Raw genomic sequence first — 23,033 nt, forward strand, 5'->3', positions numbered from 1 at the left:
TTGTACTATTCCTGGACAAAATTTTGCACATTTTGTTTAGTGTAGTTATTTTCATCTATTTAGTATATCAATTAGTAAGAAGACATTTTGATTTTGGTATCTTCTATGCCATACCAAAGTGTTATGAGGTATCCAAGTCACATGTTACTGGAAAAAAGCTTTAAGAAATGAAATTTATAAATGACTTTTTGCATTATACTATTTTATTCATTCCAATCAATTCAAATAATTATAAAACATGTAAAATTATGTAAAATCCTGTAAAAAATACAGGCTAAAAATATATAGTGCCTCAAATGTCATTAGAATCCTGAATTAGGTATATACCATACATAATAGTATCAGAATCTCAGAATTTCTTCAGATGAATCCATTTATTTTTCCTGAAAATAATGGGATTTAAAAAGGATAAATTGCTCCCTCGAGTTGGCATTTTGACAAATGCCTATACTGAAGATAAAATAAATGCTAAGCGGAAAGTATCTTTAGTATCTTTAAACAATACAAGATTATATATTTTATTTTCTCAGAGAATGCTTACAATGTAGTAACCTTTCTTACAATAATATTTCTGTTGAAGTAAAGCATAAATATTTGAAAAAATAGATTGTGAATAGTTTCTGTGAATAAAAAGGTCTTACCTCATCAGATGAATCATTAGTTTTTATAGGACGAGAAAAGCAGAAAGAAATATACCTTAATCTTATGATGTGGTTGAAAGTAAAATTACAACTGACCCTGAGTCATTATTATGATTAAACATAGAATTGATACATATCGTTGGGTAATTTGTGTACTAAACTAGCTGTTTCTATTTAAAGACTTATTATAAAACTAGTAGTAAACATAGATTAAAATGAAGATGTTTCCTAAGTTCAAAAAACAAGAGTTTCTTAAATTTAAATATTTGTTTTGGGGGCGCCTGGGTGGCCTTCCGCTCAGGTCATGATCCTGGGGTCCTGGGATGGAGTCTTGCATGAGGCTCCCTGCTCAGTGGAGCGTCTGATTCTCCCTCTCCCTCCTTCTGCCCCTCCCCCTCCCTCTGCTCGTGCTCTCTCTCGCTGGCCCTGTCTCTCTCAAATAAATAAATAAAAAAACCCTTAAATAAATAAATAAATAAAGATTTGTTGTTTTGCTTATAGGTTCATTATTCTGGCTTTTCTCCCTTTCTTTTCTGCTATGCTTTCTTTCCTCTCTCTCTTTCTTTTCCATGCCATGTGAGGTGGTAAACTTTGGTTTCATAATTCATTTGTAATTTTAAATTCAGAGTACAGCACATGTTAGTATTTGGAATATTGCCTCTAATTACGTATGACTTTCCTAGTAGCTAGATACAAGGAATACCTGAGGTAGAAGTTTCTTCTAAATTTACCAGAAGCAGAAGAGAGGTCCAGAGAAGATATACGATGGGCCTACAGACACCATTGGACTCAGGTCAGGAAATACTGACTTTTATTCCAGTGATTTTTGCATTTAAAAGCATTCTGTCTGTAGTGAGCAATCTTTTTCAATTTTGATTTTGAGCCAAATACATCTGTGTGTGTGTGTGTGTCTATGTGTGTAAATATATTTGGTCACCTTAAGGAAATTTTGTAAGCTAATTTGAGGAAAATTTGTGAAAAATATAATTGAATGAACATAGATAAATACAAACATAGTTCAGATCACAAATATATTAGATACTGTTAATGTAATGAATAAGAATTTCTCCTCTAAATTTTCTCATGTAGTTATAGGCATTGCAACCATCAGAACAAAATAAAGGTAATAAGGAGACACTTGATTTTATCTGAGCCTCGATAAAGTAGATGTGATAAAGTACTAACTCACTCATTCCTTGGTTAAACATATACTGAACATTCTGTGTTCCAAAATGTTGCGAAACTAGTGGTACAAACAAAATAAAGGTTATATTCCCTGGTTTCAAGGAGCTGAAATTCTCATGAATTTATACAAGATAGGTTACCCAAAATCCTGCAGGGGGAATATACTTAAAATTCAAAATGTTATGAGATCCTGAAATGTTCCTATCACCCAAACTAATAAAGCAGGGGACATCTAGGTAAAAGGATTGGAGTAAATGTTGTGCCAAACCCTACAATATGAGGATGGTTACAGAAATGAGGACGTGAGGAAATGGAAGGTGTTGGAACGCTGAGAAGACATAAGAATGAGAGAGACTATAGTGTGGAAGAAGAGTAGAGAGCTGAGTGTGAGAGAAAGATTAGCAGGAGCTGAAGTAAAGGCTCACAGGGGCTAAGAGTCTATATCTCATTTTGGGGCCGGAGGGCAGCATGAAAAACTTTAAGCTGACATGTGATGTAAGAAGAATTGCATTTTAAATTAATCACCATGGCATCGATATAGAAAAGGACTAAGGGAGGGGCAAAACAGCAGACAGGATAACTGTTTAAAAGGGTGTGAATAGATTGGTATGTAATTGTGAGGGCTCCCTTGTAGACATGGCATTGGGGTGATGATTAAGAAACGGACTGCAGAAACGTTTAAATCATATTAGTTTCACCTGATTTTGAACTTCATATAAATGGCATACAGGATATATATCCTTTTGGACTTGGTTTCTTGCACTCACGTCTCTGAGAGTCATCCATGTTATTGCATGTGGTGATAATTGCTTTATTTCCGTTGCTGAGAATAATCCATTGTTTGAGTAAACTGTAAACCATCTATTTTCCTGCTCATAGACATTGGGGTTGGTTGTTTTTTGTTTTTTGGTTTTTTTTTTGCCTTTTATGAAGAGCAATGTTATGAACTTTCTTGAACATGTCTCTTGATGGGCATTAGCACTTAATTTTTTTTTTTTGGTTATTAAAAAATTTTAATCATCAAACACATGAAGAAGTAATAATGACCCATACATTATTTTACTTTTTTTTTTAAAAGATTTTATTTATTTATTTGACAGAGAGAGACACAGCGAGAGAGGGAACACAAGCAGGGGTAGCGGGAGAGGGAGAAGCAGGCTTCCCGCTGAGCAGGGAGCCCGATGCGGGGCTCGATCCCAGGATCCTGGGATCATGACCTGAGCCGAAGGCAGACGCTTAACGACTGAGCCACCCAGGCGCCCCATATTTTACTTAGTTCTTAACTGCCAATTTTTAATCATTTATTTATATTAAGAGCACTGGATGTTATTCAAAATATAAAATATTAAGAATATCTTAATGAGGATGCCTGGGTGGCTCAGTCAGTTAAGCATCTGCCTTCGACTCAGGTTGTGATCCCAGGGTCCTGGGATCGAGTTCCACATTGGGCTTCTTGCTCTGTGGGAAGTCTGCTTCTCCTTCTGCCTGCCACTCCCCCTACTTGTGCTCTCTGTCTCTCTCTCTGACAAATAAATAAATAAAATCCTTAAAAAAATTTTAAAAATAAACTAAAATCTTTAGAAGACATTTCTACATTATATAGGATGATGATTAGAATATCTAATACTATTAGAATATTTATTGTATCCCAGCATTTTGTTATATAGTTTACATAAATGCCTGAAATGTCTTCACAAAAACCCTTCAGTCAACAGTGTATTTCTATGTTTATATTTCAGTTGATGGTACACTAGCTTACTGGGATTAAGTACTTAAAAATTATTACACACATAAAAAGTGGTGGAGCAGGTGTTGGAGGATAAATTTCCTGATTCCAAAGCCTGTGTCCTTTCACTGAGATACACATGTCTCCAGCCACAATATAGGTTCTAAGAACTCCTGTGGTAAGAAAATAGTCTCTAAGGGACTTTAATTTTGAGACATCAAGTCATGTCATACTGTCAAAGAGAAGGTGAAGCATACTTGCAGTACATGGCTTCCAAAGTAGTCATTTGTGAAAAACCAAAAACAAAAAGAAAAAACAAAAAAGACCCAGAAACCAAAAAAACCCAACACATTTTGAGATTTGCAACTGTTTCAAAATCAATCAGATAATTAATTGTTCAAAATCATTTTTCTTAAATGATCAATTAATATCTATTTGCAAAAACAATTACTTCATATTGACCTTAGACACAGAACTATGTGACAGAAATATGATTTATTTTGAATGTGATTTAAAGCATTTATTTGGAATTAAATTATACTGATAATTTGGGGGAGGCCAAAGTGGTTGTTCCTTTATTTAAAGTATAAGTTTATTTGAAAGTTACCAGTTGTTTCAGGTAATTCTTTTCTTCATCACTCATCTCGACTTCCTGTTAAGAACCCAAAGCAACTGTTATAAAAGTACAAAAGAAATCACTACTGGGTAATATTGCACGTATTTCATTTCGATAAAAATTACTTACCTCGGGGCCTACTTCAGTGGATGCCTTAGGGAGAGAAAACACAAATCAGCTCTACTTGGATGACACAACAGTAATTGCTCTAACTAACTATAGTAGAGGAGCTAGGGCTAAGGGAACAGTTCAGAGCCAACCCATTGCTTTTGAGAAATACAGTCCTAATTACTGATGGAGGATTTAACCAGGAAACGCTCAGCACTAAAACTTTCATTCTGAGAGTACACTCCGTGTTAACCTAACTAACACGTTGCCGAGGGGATGTTTCCTTACAGTCTCCGCTGTGTCCGTGCAAACAGTGAAGAAGGAGCATGGAGAGTGGGCAGATGACTCGGTGAGCACAGGGGCTGGTGAGGTGTGAGGTAAGGGAAGCCTGCATGTCATTTCTGGAGGTGGCACAGCCTCTCAGTGTGAGACTGAGACATGAGGCGATGATTCCCAGTATGATTCCTAGGGCTCTGATGAGGAAGACTTCGGTCTGTGCCACAGGCCACAAGACATCAGGCCACGATCCATGCTTCACCACCTCCCAGCAACCTTCCCAGTGTGCTCGCCCACCCAGCTCTTCTGTCACAAGAGGTAGTTCTTTTACCACTCACCCACAGCTTATCTGACCCACCGCGCGACTCAACCCTTAGTTCATGTTGGGAGAGGAAAACCCCGTGAAAACAATTTCCAGGCTCTTTTTCACATATGGGGCTGTTTTTAAAAAATGAAGTTTCCAAAGAATCAGAGTAAAACGGGCATTATCCAAGAATATGCAATAGAACAGTTAATTTTCACTAAGTGATGGTGAATTTATAACCCCCACTAACTTTGAACTGAGCATATGTATTACACAGTTTTTCTTTATTTTTGTTGTATATTTTGATGTGACTTTGTTAAAAGGTTAACGGCTTCTAAGTTGCCATTAAATAGCATGACAGCTGGAAAATGTGCTGTCCTAGATGGATCAGTTGTTTTCTTGACTTTAAAGGAAGTATTACTTAAAAAGTGAGCTGTGAAAGTGTCCTTGAGAAATTAAAACAATGGGTAAAACTAATCAAAATCTGAAATCCAGGAGTGGAATCTGCTGCATTGCCTCTTTTTGACCAGCAGTAGTAGGATAAAATTTGATGGTACCAACATGGTCATTCGTATGGCAGACATACCATAGGAATAAGATAAGGAATAATGTAAGGAAAAAGAAATTGTCTTTCAAAAAATTGTAAAATCGGTCTAATTTTCAAAAGCAGTGCAATATACAAAAAATGTAATTAGATATAAATTAAGAGCTTGAATGAGAGAATTAAAAACAATTTTAGGAAATACAATCAAGGGGTCAAAAATTGCATTTCTTAATGCAATTAAAATGTTGTTTTTATGGTTTGTTAAGAGAAGAAATTTGCAAGTATAACACTTCTTCTCATTAATATTTCAAACCAGATGTAGCCACGTATATAAATAGAAATACCTTACCATATCAACAATCTTCCTTGAGGTTTCCTTAAAGAAAAGGAAAGTAAGCTCATTCTCATTCTATTAGTTATACAGAATTTCTGTTGGGATACACCAAGAAAACCCATGTTCCGTAAAGAAAGAAGAATAATGCATTCATATCCACTGTTGGAATTGTATCTGAATTCTCCAACTGGAAACACACAATCAGTGTTTTACTAGTATGCTATATGGGGTATGATATCCTTCTTTTATTTATTGTTGTATCCCTAAGATCTAGAATCATATAAGGAACTTAGTACTTAATACACATTTCTTAACTAAATATACACAGAAGTTTAATTTACTTACAATATGAAGAAACATTTAAATGGTACTGTGTTTACTGCAATGTACTTTAAGTGGGTATTTGTATGTAGAACTATTCCTTCAAATCAGTGTTTTGGGTGGTTTTTATGTAAAATTTCCATGACAGTAAATTTCAGGAAAAATATTTGGTCAGTATTTGCTTAGGTAAGCAAATATAATCGCAATAAATGAGAAGTGTAGGATTTTGTAAAAATCAAATCCACTAAACGATAAGATCTCCTTTCCTCACTGGAAACAAGGAATTTAGTTAATCATTTTGAAGCGGGAGAGCGAGGTTCTTGTCTCATGGAGTCAAGATTGAATCTCGTGTACAGAGGAGAGTGAGTAAAGTGATACAGTTTTATTAAGCAAGGGCACAGAAAAAGCTCTCAGGAGTGAGAGGGGTCCAGACAGGGTTGGCAATGTGGGTTTCCACTGACAGTCTTTTATTTGGAATTGACCAGGGAACTTGTGGCCCTAACATTCTTGTGACGTCTTGGTTTGAGTAAGGACTGGTGATAACCTCTTTAATGACTTACTTCTTTGGGTCTGGTTATTCTTTGTTGTTCATAATGTGACTGCCCTCTGATGCCCAGGGCAGGGTGGTCTGGTTTGTTCCCTTATCTCTCTGAGAAATGCCTCAGCATTTCTGGGATTTTTGGTGAGCCTGATGAGGTAGGCCCTACATGAGTCTAGTCATGCAGTCCCCTCTACCTATCCCTCCCTCCTTAGTCCTGCCTGTCCCTTACTCAATTTGAGTCCTGCATTTATTAAAGTAATGTAAGTAACACACATTATATAACCAATAAGAAATTTAGAAGTAACTTTAAAATTTGATTTAATTTTAGTGTTGTGACTTACTTCCTGGGAGATGCTGATAGATTCCTTAGAAGAAAAGAGAAATAATGCATTTCATTCACTTATCCATTTATATGTTAGTTTTCCACCAAGCAGTTTCCCATTTTATCATAAATGAAACACAGAGGAACAAAAGAAGGCAAATCCTTAGGTAGCTGAGGGTGTCTTTAGGCATTTACCTTATGGACCATTGGTAGGAAGATATTTGGAAACTGGAGCTTAATGTATGAACTTGAGTCCTCACTCCAGTTGGGATTCCTCTCACCCATTTTATAAAATTGAGGATGGGCACCAGGACTCCTGAAGTCATAGTATTATTTAGTGATTTCTAGCAAAGACAATGGCATTGGACATTTCTGCTAGGTCTGGTAGCATACAAATAGAATCTTGCTAATTTTGATTATGTAGGGTTAGTCTGCTGCCCTAAATGTTTCCGATCATTGCCACACTTTCTAGTTTCATTTTCCATAATTCCCTAACTAACTTGTACAGAACTTAATTAATATCTGCTTCTGGATGCCATGTTGTCTTCACAGGAGAGCCCCTCACCTCACTGGCAGAGTGGTACTTTGTTTTCTATATAAAATTAGAGAGTAATTTTCAATTTTATGGTCTAATGAAATGACCAGCATGTGAGATATCTTCCCTCTTTAGGAGGAATTTAGTTGAATTGGGCTTCCTCACCAAATTCTTGTGGTTTCCTATAATAGTAATATAGAAATATAACTCTGTAATTGAAAGAAATTATTGTTCTAACTTAGTGTATTTATTGTATTTAGGAGCTGCTTTAAGTGTTTGATTATAGATATTAAAGTTGATTATAGATATTAAAGTTTCAAAGCTTTTCTATTTCAGATGAAAAAACCATTTTGACATTTAGGATGTTCCTTAAGCATGTGGCATTCAAACAAACAGCACAAAAATTTATTTCCCCTAACGATGGCCATGATATCTTTAGCCTCCATGGACCATTTAAGAAAATCATTCACAATTTAAGAAATAGGAAGCACAGAAAGGGAGATGATTTACATAGTCTCATAGTTTGGGTATGGCAGGTCTGGGACTCAATTCCAGGACTTCTGACTCCAATTCTCATATTGTTTACAATTAAGTGCCTGCTTCCTATATTCAGTTTCCTGTTCTATCACTTATTCCTCATGTTTGAAAAATCCACTAGCCAAAGGTGATTACAGATGTAAGTGGAAATATCAACTGGACTGTATGTAGGCAAATTATTTCATTTCTTTAATTTCAGTTCCCCTTGTAAAATAGAGATGAAATTCTCTACCTCTGCCTTCCTCAAAGACAGCTGTCAGATTCAAGTAAAATAACATAGAAATAAATACTAGGACAGTTCAACTTATCCTGACTCATAATTGGTGTTAGCTATAGTATTAAACTATAAATTTATAGTGTTTTGACTATATGCTTTGTGACCTCATTTCATTAAAAAATTATATTTAAGTTTGTTTTACTCTCTGAATTTAAAGGGATTGAAACATCTTTTCCTCCCTTGTTAATTTTTTTGTTTTCACAAGAAAGTAAGAAACAAACAAACAAAAATGTAGAACTCACCAGAAGGGGAAACAGAGGATAGTCATTTGTCTTAATTTGATTCCATGGGTTCCTAAGTATATGATGTTGATTATAAGCCTGAAGATACTGGGGAAGGTTCAACTTCTGATAAAACTGATTGATTTTGCTCTGAAATGAAACAAATGTATCAATATTTTTTTAAAAGGCCTTAAAATCTATAAAGTTTTTATTTATTTATTTTTATTAACATATAATGTATTATTTGTTTCAAGGGTACAGGTCTGTGATTCATCAGTCTTACACAATTTACAGCGTTCACCATAGCACATGCCCTCCCCAGTGTCCATCACCCAGTCACCCCAGCCCTCCCACCCCCCACCACTCCAGCAACCCTCAGTTTGTTTCCTGAGATTAAGAGTCTCTTATGGTTTGTCTCCCTCTCTGGTTTCGTTTGTTTCATTTTTCCCTCCTTTTCCCTATGATCCTCTGTCTTGTTTCTCAAATTCCTCATATCAGTGAGATCATATGATCCTTGTCTTTCTCTGATTGACTTATTTCACTTAGCATAATACCCTCTAGTTCTATCCATGTCATTGCAAATGGCAAGATTTCATTTTTTTGATGGCTGCATAATATTCCATTGTATATATATACCACATCTTCTTTATCCATTCATCTGTTGATGGACATCTAGGCTCTTTCCATAGTTTGGCTATTGTGGACATTGCTGCTATAAACATTGGGGTGCACATACCCTTTTGGATCACTACATTTGTATCTTTGGGGTAAATACCCAGTAGTGCAATTGCTAGGTCTTAGGGTAGCTCTATTTTCAACTTTTTGAGGAACCTCCATACTGTTTTCCAGAGTGGTTGCACCAGCTTGCATTCCCACCAACAGTGTAGGAGGGTTCCCCTTTCTCCACATCCTCACCAACATCTGTTATTTCCTGACTTGTTAATTTTAGCCATTCTGACTGGTGTGAGGTGGTATCTCATTGAGGTTTGGATTTGGGTTTCCCTGATGCCGAGCGATGTTGAGCACTTTTTCATGTGTCTGTTAGCCATTTGGATGTCTTCTTTGCAGAAATGTCTGTTCATGTCTTCTGCCCATTTCTTTTTTTTTTTTTTAAAGATTTTATTTATTTTTTTGACAGAGAGAGACACAGTCAGAGAGGGAACACAAGCAGGGGGAGTGGGAGAGGGAGAAGCAGGCTTCCCGTGGAGCAAGGAGCCCGATGCAGGACTCGATCCCAGGACCCCGGGATCATGACCTGAGCCAAAGGCAGACGCTTAACCAACTGAGCCACTCAGGCGCCCCCTGCCCATTTCTTGATTGGGTTATTTCTTCTTTGGGTGTTGAGTTTGATAAGTTCTTTATAGATTTTGGATACTAGCCCTTTATCTGATATGTCATTTGCAAATATCTTCTCCCATTTTGTCGGTTACGAATGTATCAATATTTAAGATCAGAATGGAATCTTTTCTATGGGCCAGAGCATATAAGGACAAAACCAAATGATTAAAACTTTAATTAGAAGAAATCGAAATGATGCCAATTCACCAAGCAAAATGCATTTTTAATATAAAATTCACTGTAATAATTTCTACATTCATAGAGTGAATTTCAGTGCTCACTTCAGCAGCACATACACTAAAAATGGAATGATACAGAGAAGATTGGCATGGCCCCCATACAAGGATGACATAGCGTGAACTTCAGATTAAAGAAATAGTCTGGTTAATTAATGATCCCTGCTCTTTCAGAACACTCTCACACTGTGACTTTTCCCACTACAGGAGGTGTTCCTTGTACTGGTGACCTACACACATTTCCTTACCCAAACCCTCAACTCAACCTCCTTGAAAGTGGCTCCCAAAGTTGAACCTGATCAATATCACCTACAGACCTCACTGAAATGCAGATTGCTTAGCTCCAACTCAAATTTTCTGATTCAATAGGTATGAGGCAGGGCCTATGAATTTGTATGTCTCCTAATTTTCCAGATGCTACTGATGTAACTAATCTGGTGACAACCCTGTGTGAACTGCTCCTCTAAATGATATGAGAGGGTTTCCCAAAGTGAAGCTGTGGTGAAGGCAATTGGCGAGTTCTTGATTTGTCACAAGCTTGTTTTGAAATGCAATTTCTTATGGATTCCTATGCATATTTTCAGAGAGAACAGGGTAGAATAAATAATTCTTCCTAGAAGACTGTCAATTAGAGCCACCTAAAAATGATTTTGAGAATGAGTATGGTTTTCCTATTACATTCTTTGAATGTTTAAATGTGGATTTGCTAAGAATTTTCCAAGTATTGTATAACACTTATGGAAAGCCACTATCCTTAAAATAGTTGTTTCACTTTAAAATAAAGAGTATCTTTCCTCACTAGACAAACTGCTAGGCGATTCCTGAGATAGTAAAAACTAATATAATTTTTAATATCTGGTGCAAAAAGAAATGGAATCTTCAGCATTATTTTTAGAATATCAGTAGTAACTTTATAAATGTTCCATATTAATTACCCACTTGATCATTAGTATGAAACACCAAAATGTATTGAAATAAAACATTTAAATCAATTTTTATAAATAATTATTGCTAATCACCTTGGTAAACTATTGAGAAGGATAAACATTATCTTCTGTTTAAGTAATGGTCTCTCCTTCATGAGTATAAGGGAAATTTATGGGTCTATAATTAATACAGGCAGGGTGAAGTGATAATTTTAAACATTTTCAAAATTATTTTCTGGGGACCAAGGTCCTCTTGTTTTCGGCTTGGGTCATGATCTCAGGATCAGATCGAGCTGCATGTAAGGCTCTGCGCTGGGCATGGAACCTGCTTAAGATTCTCTCTCTTCCTCTCCCCTACTCCTCTCCTGCTTGCGCATGCACTCTCTCTCTCTTTCTCTCAAAAAGTAAAATAAAATAAAATGAAATAAAATAAAAATAAAAATTATTTTCTGGTTTACTAAAACAGAAACAATGTATAGGCTAACTTTATATTGAATATTAGTATAAATACTGTCAATTAAATACATTTCATAGAAATAAAAATATCTTACCATTTCATCTATCTTCTTTACTCTTTCCTAAATTAAAAAAAAAATAGACGTATTATCTCCACACATTGTTTATAATTTACTTCCATTGAATATATACTGAAAACCTATCTTGCATACAGAACAGCATAAAGATGAATTCATCTTCTTTCTATAGTTTGCTATGACTAAGATCAACATTTCTGAATTAGTAACAAATTTGCCAACAGTGGTAAATTGAAATATCAGCACCATGAGAGATAGGCTATATCTGCTGTATTCACGGTTGCATTCCAGAGCGTAGGATACTGTGTGGGGTATATTTCTTTCTCATAAATGTTTGTTAAATGAATGAATAGACAAAATTCAAAAAGGTGGTCCATGTATATTTTTAAAAAATTTTAATAGTGAATAGTAGTAGTTACTTTAGATATACTCCTCATGCTTTTATTTTAAGATGCACTTATTTTAATGTATATTAAAAATTACACACTGGGTGTTATACACAACTAATGAATTGTTGAACACTACATCAAAAACTAATGATGTACTATATGTTGGCTAACTGAACATAATAAAAAATTACATAATTAAATCATCAAATCAGTGACTTGGGTAGAGACTACAGAGACTTTCAATTAAAAGCAAATTTATTTGATCATAAAAGAGTAAATTTTGAGAAATTATAAAATATTAGTCTAACTGATTAAAAATACTAAAGGACCAGATCTCTAGGTCTCTATTCCTTGTGAGAACAAACTGGGGAAGATTTACTGAATATGTTGATTCATACATAAATAAATATTCTTCAATTGAATTAGTTGTTAAATTAGGACAAGTGCCTGTGTGGTTATATCTAGTGGAGTTTAATAGAGAAGAAGCCACTGATCCTGTACAGTAGTGATAACTGAAGCCTTTTTATTGTTTTTTTAAAGTAGCTTATTTATATCAGAAATGGGGTCTGACTTTAGGTTTACTCTTAAATTGGGTACAAATGGAAGAAGGTACAAATGCCTGTCTGTCTGTATCTCATAGAAATGGGGGTGTGTGTTATAGCTGAGCACCACAAGGAAATCTGCCCTAATGGGAGAGTGAGATGTTGGGGTTGGAGGGATGTGGGTATGCAGGTTCCCCTGAGAACAGTGTGCTAAGAATGCTGATAGACTGACATATATAATATTATATATATGTGTATATATGTATCTGTGTTTGTGTAGCTCTTTCACGTATTATCTACTTATCGACTCACTATTTTGTGACATGGATGTTATTATAACCTCACTGGGGAATCATGTACAAAGTTACCGCTCAAATCCAGACCTATTAACTCAGTCCTCTGTCGCAGGTCCTTGTTTTATATTTTACCATCATGGTTTCTGGACTACTTTTATGAAGAATGGTGAAATTCTGTCATTTCATGGACAGCTGACTTCGGAATTCTAAATTACGGTGGTGAGACCCACTTGCATTTCCAGAGACATGGTGGGGAGTGGGAATGCTCCTCTAGAAAATTGCAACAATAATCTAATATATGATGGATACGAATCGATGCCTTTCTTCCTAAAACTGTAGCTTCTTTGACACCTACTATGAAGACACTTCACAGAAGGTGAAGACACATTCTGTGTAAGACATGTCAATACTATATTTGATCATGGATTATAAGGTTATATCCTTAATCTCAATTCATTGCTGCCCATGCCCCATATTCTGTGTGTAGTTAAAGGTTCACTCTGAATTGTCTAAGTAAGAATGGGTGCCATTATGTGTCCCATTATACTTACATGCTTTGCCAGAGAAACAGCCAAAAGGCAGGTAAAGATGAAAAACTTCATGGTTCCTTGGGGCTGTGAAGACATATATAGAAAATCAAGAACAGATTTTGTCTGCTACAAATGACATGTTCTGACATTTCTCTATTATTATCTTTACAGCAGATAATGGGGAAAGGGCAATGAAGAGACACAAAAGCAGATGCTTTAAAGAACGCTCATGAATATGAATATCACAGTTTATTTTGAAAGGGCCATTATGTTGTTCTCATTCCACAGGACCTAATTTCAAGCCATACTTGCTGCAGTGTGGAAGGGCCATTCAGATATAGTCAGTGTCTGGGATTGTCCTCACTGACAGGCACTTTGTGAAGAACGACCATCAGACACACAAAACACAACAGGCACCCTTTTGTATCAGATATCGGGTGAGGCGAAATGCAGCCTGGCTCCCTCCTAAGAAGTAGCAGGTGGAAGTAACCGGCTTGGACATCAGGTGTGCTACTAGTTCTGCTTGACCCCGGACTGGCTGCTGAAGCTCCCAAGCCTCTGAACATCACGGGGCCTCGCTGACCACATCTAGCAAATGGGACGGCGCCACTTCTGAGGTCGCCTCCAGCCAGCTCACTCTGGGTTTTTGACCGAGTATAATTCAACTTTTCCCCACTTTTTTGTTTAAGTGTAAGCGAAGATTTAAATAAAGTTTTTCTAATGTATTTTCCATACATTTTGCTCATTATACTATGTGCATTTGAAATCTACTTTAAAGAATAATTTTAATTTTTACCCAAGCAACATCAAAATGTGTTTGTGATACAACCTATGTGACTGAAAAGGGCATATCCGTACAGGTATTAAATTATCTCTTAATATTGGCATCGTAGAATTTTAAAATAATTTCCAGTCCCATAGTATAAACTTCTTCATCTTTACACTGAGTAATAATGACACGTAGCTGATGTGTTCATTTGTTCTTCTAAGATGAAAGTATTTTTTACGCATATAATATGGACAGGATGTATTTCACATTGCAAAGGCATTATTGAAAATTGTAAGGTATATTTTAACGCCTTTTATTAAACATCTGAAATAAATGCATTTTATAAAACTGTTTTCCAATCAATTTTCTTAGAAATAGTATTTTATATAGGTGAAAGACATTGAAACATGTAAAACTGTTAGCTCTGAAATAGACATATATTGAACATATTAGAAATGGAAATTTAAAACAGTTGTAGTTATTCAGCAAATGCTCTATGGCAAATACTATGCTGGACTTTTTATAATATTATTTATAAACTTTAGAGTAAGTATGTCTCTTAAGTATTCTTATCTCCAATTTCTAGATGAAAAATGTTGTCCAGGAACCACACACAAAGGAAAAGATTGCTGGATTTCTATAAGCCTAGTTACCTTGGTCCTGCCATCAGAATCAAACATTGCCCTTCATGAGTTAGAGTCAAGGTAAATATTGCAGTGTCTACATATTAATTGCACCTTTTTAAAAAAACAAGAAGATAAATCATGAGTTTGTATCAATTAAAAGAAAATATCCCCAAATCATTTATTTTTTATAATTTTTAAAATTTTTATTAATATGTTTGAAATATTGTTCACAAGGCCCTAATGTGAGAGAAAGAATACATGAAAATTACCTTGTTTCTCAAATAGAAGACCAGAGACCAGGCATTGAATGATCTAGGAAGGGTTATCTCAGTACTATTTAAATGTTGTTCCTCCATGTATGGTAATTCTGTGGTTCAAAAGCCATTCAAAATGGCTTAAAAAAAAAAGCCAATTGAATTCTAAGAAGTCGCTATGATTAGAAATTGTTTTTCTTCCAGATTTTTTCCCCACAGATTCCAAGGAGTGCTTTAGCACAGTTAAGTTTAGAGCATGATAGCTGAAAATGAGAATGTTACAATGTATAAAGATTATCTGTATTTTGTGTGTGTCCTTCCTCTGCTCTGAACTAGTTTTTTGATTCAATAAAAGTTTCTTTATTTTTTTTTTTCTTTTTCTCCTGGCACCCGCTTTCCTGTACAGGAATATGGTGTTTTGGACCAAAATAGTTCTCTAATGCTTTTCCAACTGTCAAATACCCTGAATAAATATCTGGAATGGATTTTTTCTTTTCTCTCTGGTTTTTAATTCTATAAAATTGCTATCATAGTAATAAAAATAATTATGTCATCTAACATAATGTAAAGACTTATAAAGTTGGCAATAATTTGTATAAAGTAGATACATATTTTTGTGGAAATCTCTAAAATAGAAGTTACGAATGCAAAAGACTACATTGACTTTGCAGGTGAGGTGAAAGTATAAAGTGAAAGCCAGGTGTAAAAAAGTAAGATATGGCCAGACCTTGGCTTCCTAAGAGAGCAACCTCTTGTGAAAGGAAGCGTTAACTCGGCTCTAGTCTATTTTGATTTATACAAATAATATCCCAGTCTTGGCACACGTTATAATTTTTAAGGGTAGGACAAGAGAGGAATATTTAAGTGAATCTACTTTTTATATAATGTCGACTGATTTAATATGTTTGAAATATGGTGAAGCTGATTAAACACAACACTCTAGGTTTTGCCTAAGTGCCACCAGGATGACTTTTGTGCACAATGCCTACACATAATTGTATTTATTGGAGTCATAGTCATGTTTAGAAAGCCAATTTGCTGGTTAGCCGGAAAAGGTTGAAGCTTCATTATGTTAACATATAATTTTGTGTAAGAGTTTTTCTAAAATTTATCACACATACCACTGTACCTGTGAACAATAAAGGACAATTAGAGTATACGTAGTTCAGCAGCCATTCATAAATTGATTTCTCTTAAAGTCATATTTTCCAGCATTTAAAAGAAATTCTTTTGATCTCATATTTTCTTTGTTGCTGCCAATTAATCATACTGCATTTTATGGAACTACTTCATTCAATCACTTTTCCTTCCAAAGTGGTGGAAACCTGACTGAACCTTCTGGTAGTTCCAGCCCCTGCCCTGACACCTGGCATGTCATGGTGTTCAGTAACTTCTTTAATTTTACATTCAGCCTTGCTTGCCTTTTTCAGCCACCTTTTGACTCTTATTGATTACTTTTGAATTCAAAGAGGCTGGAGGTCATGCAGCCATGCTTTTTCATTTCTCTAAACTCCACAAAACTTGTCTATGATTTACAAATTACTATGAGTGGCCATCTACTTGTTTTTTTTTTTTAAGATTTTATTTATTTATTCATGAGAGACAGGGAGAGAGAGAGAGAGAGAGAGAGGCAGAGGCAGAGGGAGAAGCAGGCTCCCTGCTGAGCAGGGAGCCCGATGCGGGACTCGATCCCAGGACTCTGGGATCATGACCTGAGCCGAAATCAGACGCTTAACCATCTGAGCCACCCAGGCGCCCATCTACTTGTTTTTGTTCCTCTAAGACCTTACTCCTATGGTTATCGTCTTTCTCTATGTTTCATTGCTTCCTTTGTCTGCACTTGTTCATTCCCTCGATCTACAGTGATCTTTAGTTCTTTCTTATCTCAGTACCATCCCATCAATTTGTGCTCCCAGGAGTCACAACCTAATTCACTCTTTAACGGACTCCCCAGCTTTTTGAAAGTCTCCATGTTCATGGCTTCTTCTCCCTAACCTCTCAGCCCACTGCTTCTGCACCAGACGTCTCCCCATCTCTTGTATGGACAATCCATTCTAGCTTTGTAATTGGTCTCCAAAATTTATTAGTCATTTCAAAAATATATTTTCCTCACAAAACTTTTTAACATAGTGTATATATCAGGTAACTTAACTGCCTAAAAATATTTCTTTGGTTTCTTTTTTTTTTTTTTAAAGATTTTATTTATTTATTTGACAGAGAAAGACACAGCGAGAGAGGGAACACAAGCAGGGGGAGTGGGAGGGGAGAAGCAGACTTCCCGCCAAGCAGGGAGCCCGATGCGGGGCTCGATCCCAGGACCCTGGGATCATGACCTGAGCCGAAGGCAGACGCTTAACGACTGAGCCACCCAGGTGCCCCGGTTTCTTATGTCTAAGGTAATATTAAAGATATTTTATATCAGATTCAAGACAATTTGCATTTTACACAACAGATATCTTTGGCCCCAATTCTTGCTATTTGTTAAATGTCATTCACACTCTTCCTTGAGAACACCATGGATATTCACATCTCTGTGACTCTGCATTTTGCCTTTGACCAAGAATGCCCCGCTAACATTTTCTGTGGGGGTACATGATAAATTCCTATGTGTTCTTTTAGGTCAAGTTCAAATTTGAACACAGCTATGAAAATATACTGCAAATATCACAGAAACACAATTCTTTATATTGTTTATGCAAGATTTCTTTTTATATTTAATAAAAATGTATAAGAATGAATATGAAGATAGATGCTGATATGTAACTGCAGTTTATTTAACAAATAAATGGTGAGTACTTGATATATGCTGTGAACTCTTTTATACACATACAACAGACCATGAACAACAACAGCAAAAATCTCAGACGTCATGGAAATTGTACTCTAACTGGAAGGAGGCATGAAAAACAAGATAATTATGTAATAGGTGGTTGGTTTGATAGTGATACACACTAAGAGAAACTTCATTTGGAGAAAGGAGATAAGTTTTGGTAGGGATAGGTTTTCAATATTAGAAAGTGTGGCCAGGTAATGCCTTCCCGAGCAGAAGAGTGAAATCTGCAGGAAATAATAAGTCAACTGTACTGAATGCTGGGAAAAGAGCACTCCAGTCCAGGCCATGGGATGGGAGCACACATGATACTCTTTAAAAATACAGAAAATAAGACAGTTTGGTTGGAGTTGAGGAAATTTGGTGGAACTGAGGTCATAGAAGCAAAATGGCTAGGTAATACAGGTTTTGGGAACACTCTCAGGACTTTAAAAGACTTTTATTCTGTGATTCAGCTTCTGGCCAAGTTTGTGTATCAGGGACTAGATTCGTCCTCCAGTTTTAAATAACTGAAAAAAGAACAAAATATATGACACAACAATTTTAAGACATTATGCAACAGGAAAGTAAAATGTAATCTCCACAAAAAGGGAAAGAAGCCAGATAAGTCATGTGATTGTCACAGCTTATGACCTGGAAAGAGAATGTGGGGCTTTAGAAGAATAGGCAATTCCCTTGAGTTGAGGAGAAATAGTTGAGAATACTGGAGGCACGGGACTACAACTAATGTAGCAGAATACTGAGGAGGAGAACATTTCAAAGGCAGGAGAAAACTGCCCAGAGAAAAGACTTCTGGAGATCTACAGAGGGTTGCTCCTAATCTTCTGCTGAGTTTTGAGTAGTACAAATAAATGTGAGGAAACCCCATGAGGTTGGGCACTGATCAAAAAAGGAACATGTTGTGTAATCCCTGCAGCTCAAATGGGGCGGAGATAGACCAGGTTAAGTCCAGCCAGAGTGGAATTAACTTGTAAACCACATGGCACTGTTAGAATGCTTTAATAGGAGCTTAAATTAAGCTCTAAATGTCTCTAAATGCCCTGATTGCCTAATAAAGCTTAAAAGCAAGCCTCTAGAATGAAAAATTATTTACAGGGAAATTCACTGTGTCCCAGAACATAGATCAATAACATTTAAGACACTGAAAAAACAAGCACCCAAAAGAAGCAAAACACACTGTCCTGCATCCTATTAAAATTACCAGGCATGGAGCAAAGATGAAAAATATGACTCACAGTGAAGAGAAATCTCAATTGATATGAACAGAGTCAGAAGTGACACAAATGATAGAATTAGTAAATAAGCATATTAAAAATCTACTTGTAATGGAACTGGAGGGTATTATGCTGAGCAAAATAAGTCAATCAGAGAAAGACATGTATCATATGATCTCACTGATAAGAGGAATTCTTAATCTCAGGAAACAAACTGAGGGTTGCTGGAGAGGTGGGGAGTGGGAGGGATGGGGTGGCTGGGTGATAGACATTGGGGAGGGTATGTGCTATGGTGAGTGCTGTGAGTTGTGTAAGACTGTTGAATCACAGACTTGTACCTCTGAAACAAATAATACATTATATGTCAAAAAAAAAAAGAAGAAGATAGCAGGAAGGGAAAAATGAAGGGGGGGAAATCAGAGGGAAAGACGAACCATGAGAGACTATGGACTCTGAGAAACAAACTGAGAGTTCTAGAGGAGGGGGGGGATGGGTTAGCCTGGTGATGGGTATTAAAGAGGGCACGTACTGAATGGAGCACTGGGTGTTATATGCAAACAATGAATCATGGAACTCTACATCAAAAACTAATAATGTAATGTATGGTGATTAACATAACATAATAAAATAAAAAAATCTACTTGTAACTGTATTCTATGTGTTTAAGTAGAGGAAAGCATGAGCATATTTCAAACATATGATGCCTGAGATGAAAAGTACACTGAATATTGTTAACAGCATGTTTAGAGGAAAAGAGTAGGGAATTTGAAAATACAGCAGTAAAACTCTATGGAATAACGTGGAAAAAGAAAGTGAACAACAACAACAACAACAAAAAACTGCTTGAATGATCTGTGGAAAAACTGTGTGTGAATATATATGATATTGTAGTAAAGAGGAAGAGGAAGGATTCAATAGCTGAGAATTTTCTAAATATTAGGAATATTATACACCACAGATCAAGAAGTTCAACCAAATGACAAGTGCAAGAGCATGAATAAACTACATCAAACATTATAATCAAATTGCTTACAAACAGCCGTAAAGAAAACATTTAGAAGTAACCAGAGTAGCAAAGATGCAAATGACAGTTGAATTGATTTTGCAAAAAAAAAAAAATTAAAGTAAGAGGAGAGTGACAAAAGTTTTTTAAGTACTAAAAAAAAATCTCTCCAATAAATTCTATAACCAGTGAACATATGCTTCTAAATGAAGACAAAATAATCACTGATTCCAGAAGACTTGCTTTCAAGAAATAGTAAAGGAAATCATGGCAGGGAGAAGCAATAGCCCCTGGAAATCTGTCACTACTCAAAGGAAGCACAAAGAAATGGTAGAAATGGGATAAATATGAATCACCTTAATTACTTATATCTTAAAACTCTAAAAGGAAAATATTTTTAAAACAAAAGTAACATGTAAGACAACAGCACCACAAAGTGTGGGAGAGGGAGAGGGAAGTCTACCCTTGCAAGGTTTCTTTCAGTATGACCATTATTTAAAAAAAACAAAAAACAAAAAATAAGTGCTGGTGAGGATGTGGGGAAAAGGGAACCCTGGTGCACTGGAGGGAATGTAAATTGGTAAAAGTAGGACCCCTGGGTGGCTCAGTCGGTTAAGCATCCACGTGTAATTTTGGCTCAGGTTATGATCTCAGGGTTGTGAGATCGAGCCCAACATTGGGCTCCACACTGATTGTGGAGCCTTAGATTCTCTCTCTCCTTCTCCCTCTGCCCCCCTTCTTGTGCTCTCTCTCTCTCAGAAAAAAATTGGTACAGCTATTATGGAAAACAGTAGGGAGGCTCATCACAAAAGTAAAAATAGAAATGCCATGTGATACAGCAATACCACTAGGATTGACCTGAAATTAATATAATGCAGTATGTCAATTATAACTCAATAATACAATGTGGTTGATCTTTTTTTTTTAAAGATTTTATTTATTTATTTGACAGAGAGACACAGCGAGAGAGGGAACACAAGCAGGGGGAGTGGGAGAGGGAGAAGCAGGCTTCCCAAGGAGCAGGGAGCCCCATGTGGGGCTCGATCCCAGGACCCTGAGATCATGACCTGAGCCAAAGGCAGACGCTTAACGACTGAGCCACCCAGGCGCCCCTACAATGTGGTTGATCTTTAAAAATTAGAACTGTCTTGTGAGTCAGTAATTCCACTTTGGGAATATATCCAAAGAAATTGAAATGAGGAGCTTAAAAGACAACTGTACCCACATGTACATTGCAGGATGGTTCACAGTAGCCAAGATATAAAAATAAGTGTGCTTTGATGGATGAATACATAACAAAAATGGGGTATAAACATACATTACAAAATTACTCAGCTTTAGAAAAAAAAGAAAATCATGCCATTTGGGACAACAAAGGTGGACCTGAAGGATGTTATGCTCAGTGAGATAAGCCAGACATTAAAAAGACAAACATTCTGTGATATCACTTATTTGGAGAATCTCAAATAGTCAAGCTCAAAGAAGCATAGAGTAGAATGCTTGCCCGGGGGACTGAGTGATAAGGAAATGGGAAAGTGATGGTCCAAAAGTAGTAAGTTTTAGTCCTGCATGATAAGTAAGTCTTGGAGACCTACTGTGCAGCTTGGTGTCTACAGCTAACAAACTCTACTGTCTACTTAAGATCTGCTAAGGGAGTAGATCTTATGTTAAGCGTTGTTACTACACACATGCACACAAAACTGTAATAACAATAAATAAATAAGGGGGAAGGAGGGAACTGGGAAGTGATGCATATATCTCCAGTCTGGATGGTGGTTCATGGGTATGTACTTATCCCCAAACTGATCGAGTTATATATGTTAAATATGTACAGCTATTCCATCTCAATCTTAATCTCAGTAAAATGGTTTAAAATATAAAACATAAGTTTGTTGTTTTAAGCCCCTAGGTTCACAGTAATTTGTTGTAGCAACAATAGGAAACTAAATCAGGCAATGTGGGAGTCTTATAGCCTGGGCTTTGGGATCCAGTGGACCCAAATACTGATATTTTTTCACTAACCATTTACTAATTGTGTGATTTGGGGCATGTAACTGAATTCTCTCCTGTGTTGGGTTCTTTATTGGGATGTAATCAGACTGATCCAGGAGGATTGTGTACAGATTTAATAATATTACTTCTGGGAAAGCATTCAGTTCTCAAGCATGGAAAGTGGTAATCACTCTTGCTGCAATTTTTAAGCATTTGCTCTATGTCAGACATTGTATTTATGTATGCTACTACGTGAATTCTTCCCTCAACACCATTAGGCTGTTATCACACAGGAGAATCATGACATCAGAAAGGGAGAGAGCCAGAATAAAACTTAAAAAAAGGATGTACATGTAAGGATGTCTACTTGAGTGCTAGGCCACTGATCTGACTCTTAAAGGCTGATACATGAAAGTAAGCTTTTTCAAAGAAAACCACAGTGCAGAGTTATTTCTCAGTGCCTAAGTGTATTAACAGTGCTGTATTGAGACATATGTATTTGCAACTGCACTGTACCCGAACCACTTTACAAATAAAACTCTCTTTGTGGTCACAAATGAGTGTATATAATGTGTGTATGTGTGTGTGTGTGTGTGTGTGTGTGGAGTATATACATGTAGTATATGTATTACAGGTACAGTCTACCAGATATACATCGTTATGGGTAAAGAGTGAAAGGCAGAGGAGAAAAAAATTAATGACTATTCTTAGGTTTTTTAATCTGAGCAAGTCCACCATAAATTAAACTGAGACTGGAGGAGGGGCTCAACAAAGAGTTCTATTTTGTTTTGTTAAACCTCAGAAGTCTTTTACACACCAAATCATGCAAGGTAGAGGGCCAAAAGGCAGTTCAGGAGGAACACACAATACATACAGCTCAGCATTCTACCACCTTCTTTATCTCCCGTTCTTTCCCCATCTTCTGAGCCTTAGCACCCTCCTTTTGTTCCTTGCAAATGTCTTTGGTCCCACCATGGTTCTCTCTCTTTTGTGTATCTCTCTGGTGATTAGAAATTTGCCTTTAGTTTTGACTCTTTTTCTCTAGAAGAGAAACCCTGTCTCCATGA

General features: G+C 36.3%; 1 protein-coding gene and 1 non-coding gene across 2 annotated transcripts in view; one reads left to right on the top strand and one right to left on the bottom strand.

The window, feature by feature from the left end:
• Window positions 1-4,195, bottom strand: part of PRR27 (proline rich 27) — a 30,237-nt gene extending 26,042 nt beyond the window's left edge. Inside the window, exon 1 of the mRNA XM_035005569.1 lies at window positions 4,160-4,195. Coding sequence (XP_034861460.1) covers window positions 4,160-4,195 — 36 coding nt within the window. The remainder of the gene's footprint in view (window positions 1-4,159) is intronic.
• Window positions 4,196-10,099: 5,904 nt separating this feature from the next.
• LOC118010931 lies at window positions 10,100-10,207 on the top strand. Its single transcript, XR_004679353.1, has one exon. It is a non-coding gene; the product is annotated as a U6 spliceosomal RNA (small nuclear RNA).
• Window positions 10,208-23,033: the final 12,826 nt, after the last annotated feature.

This window comes from Mirounga leonina, unplaced genomic scaffold (genome assembly GCF_011800145.1).
Source record: "Mirounga leonina isolate KUSES-001 unplaced genomic scaffold, KU_Mleo_1.0 Mir_129, whole genome shotgun sequence".
Classification (NCBI taxonomy): domain Eukaryota; kingdom Metazoa; phylum Chordata; class Mammalia; order Carnivora; family Phocidae; genus Mirounga; species Mirounga leonina.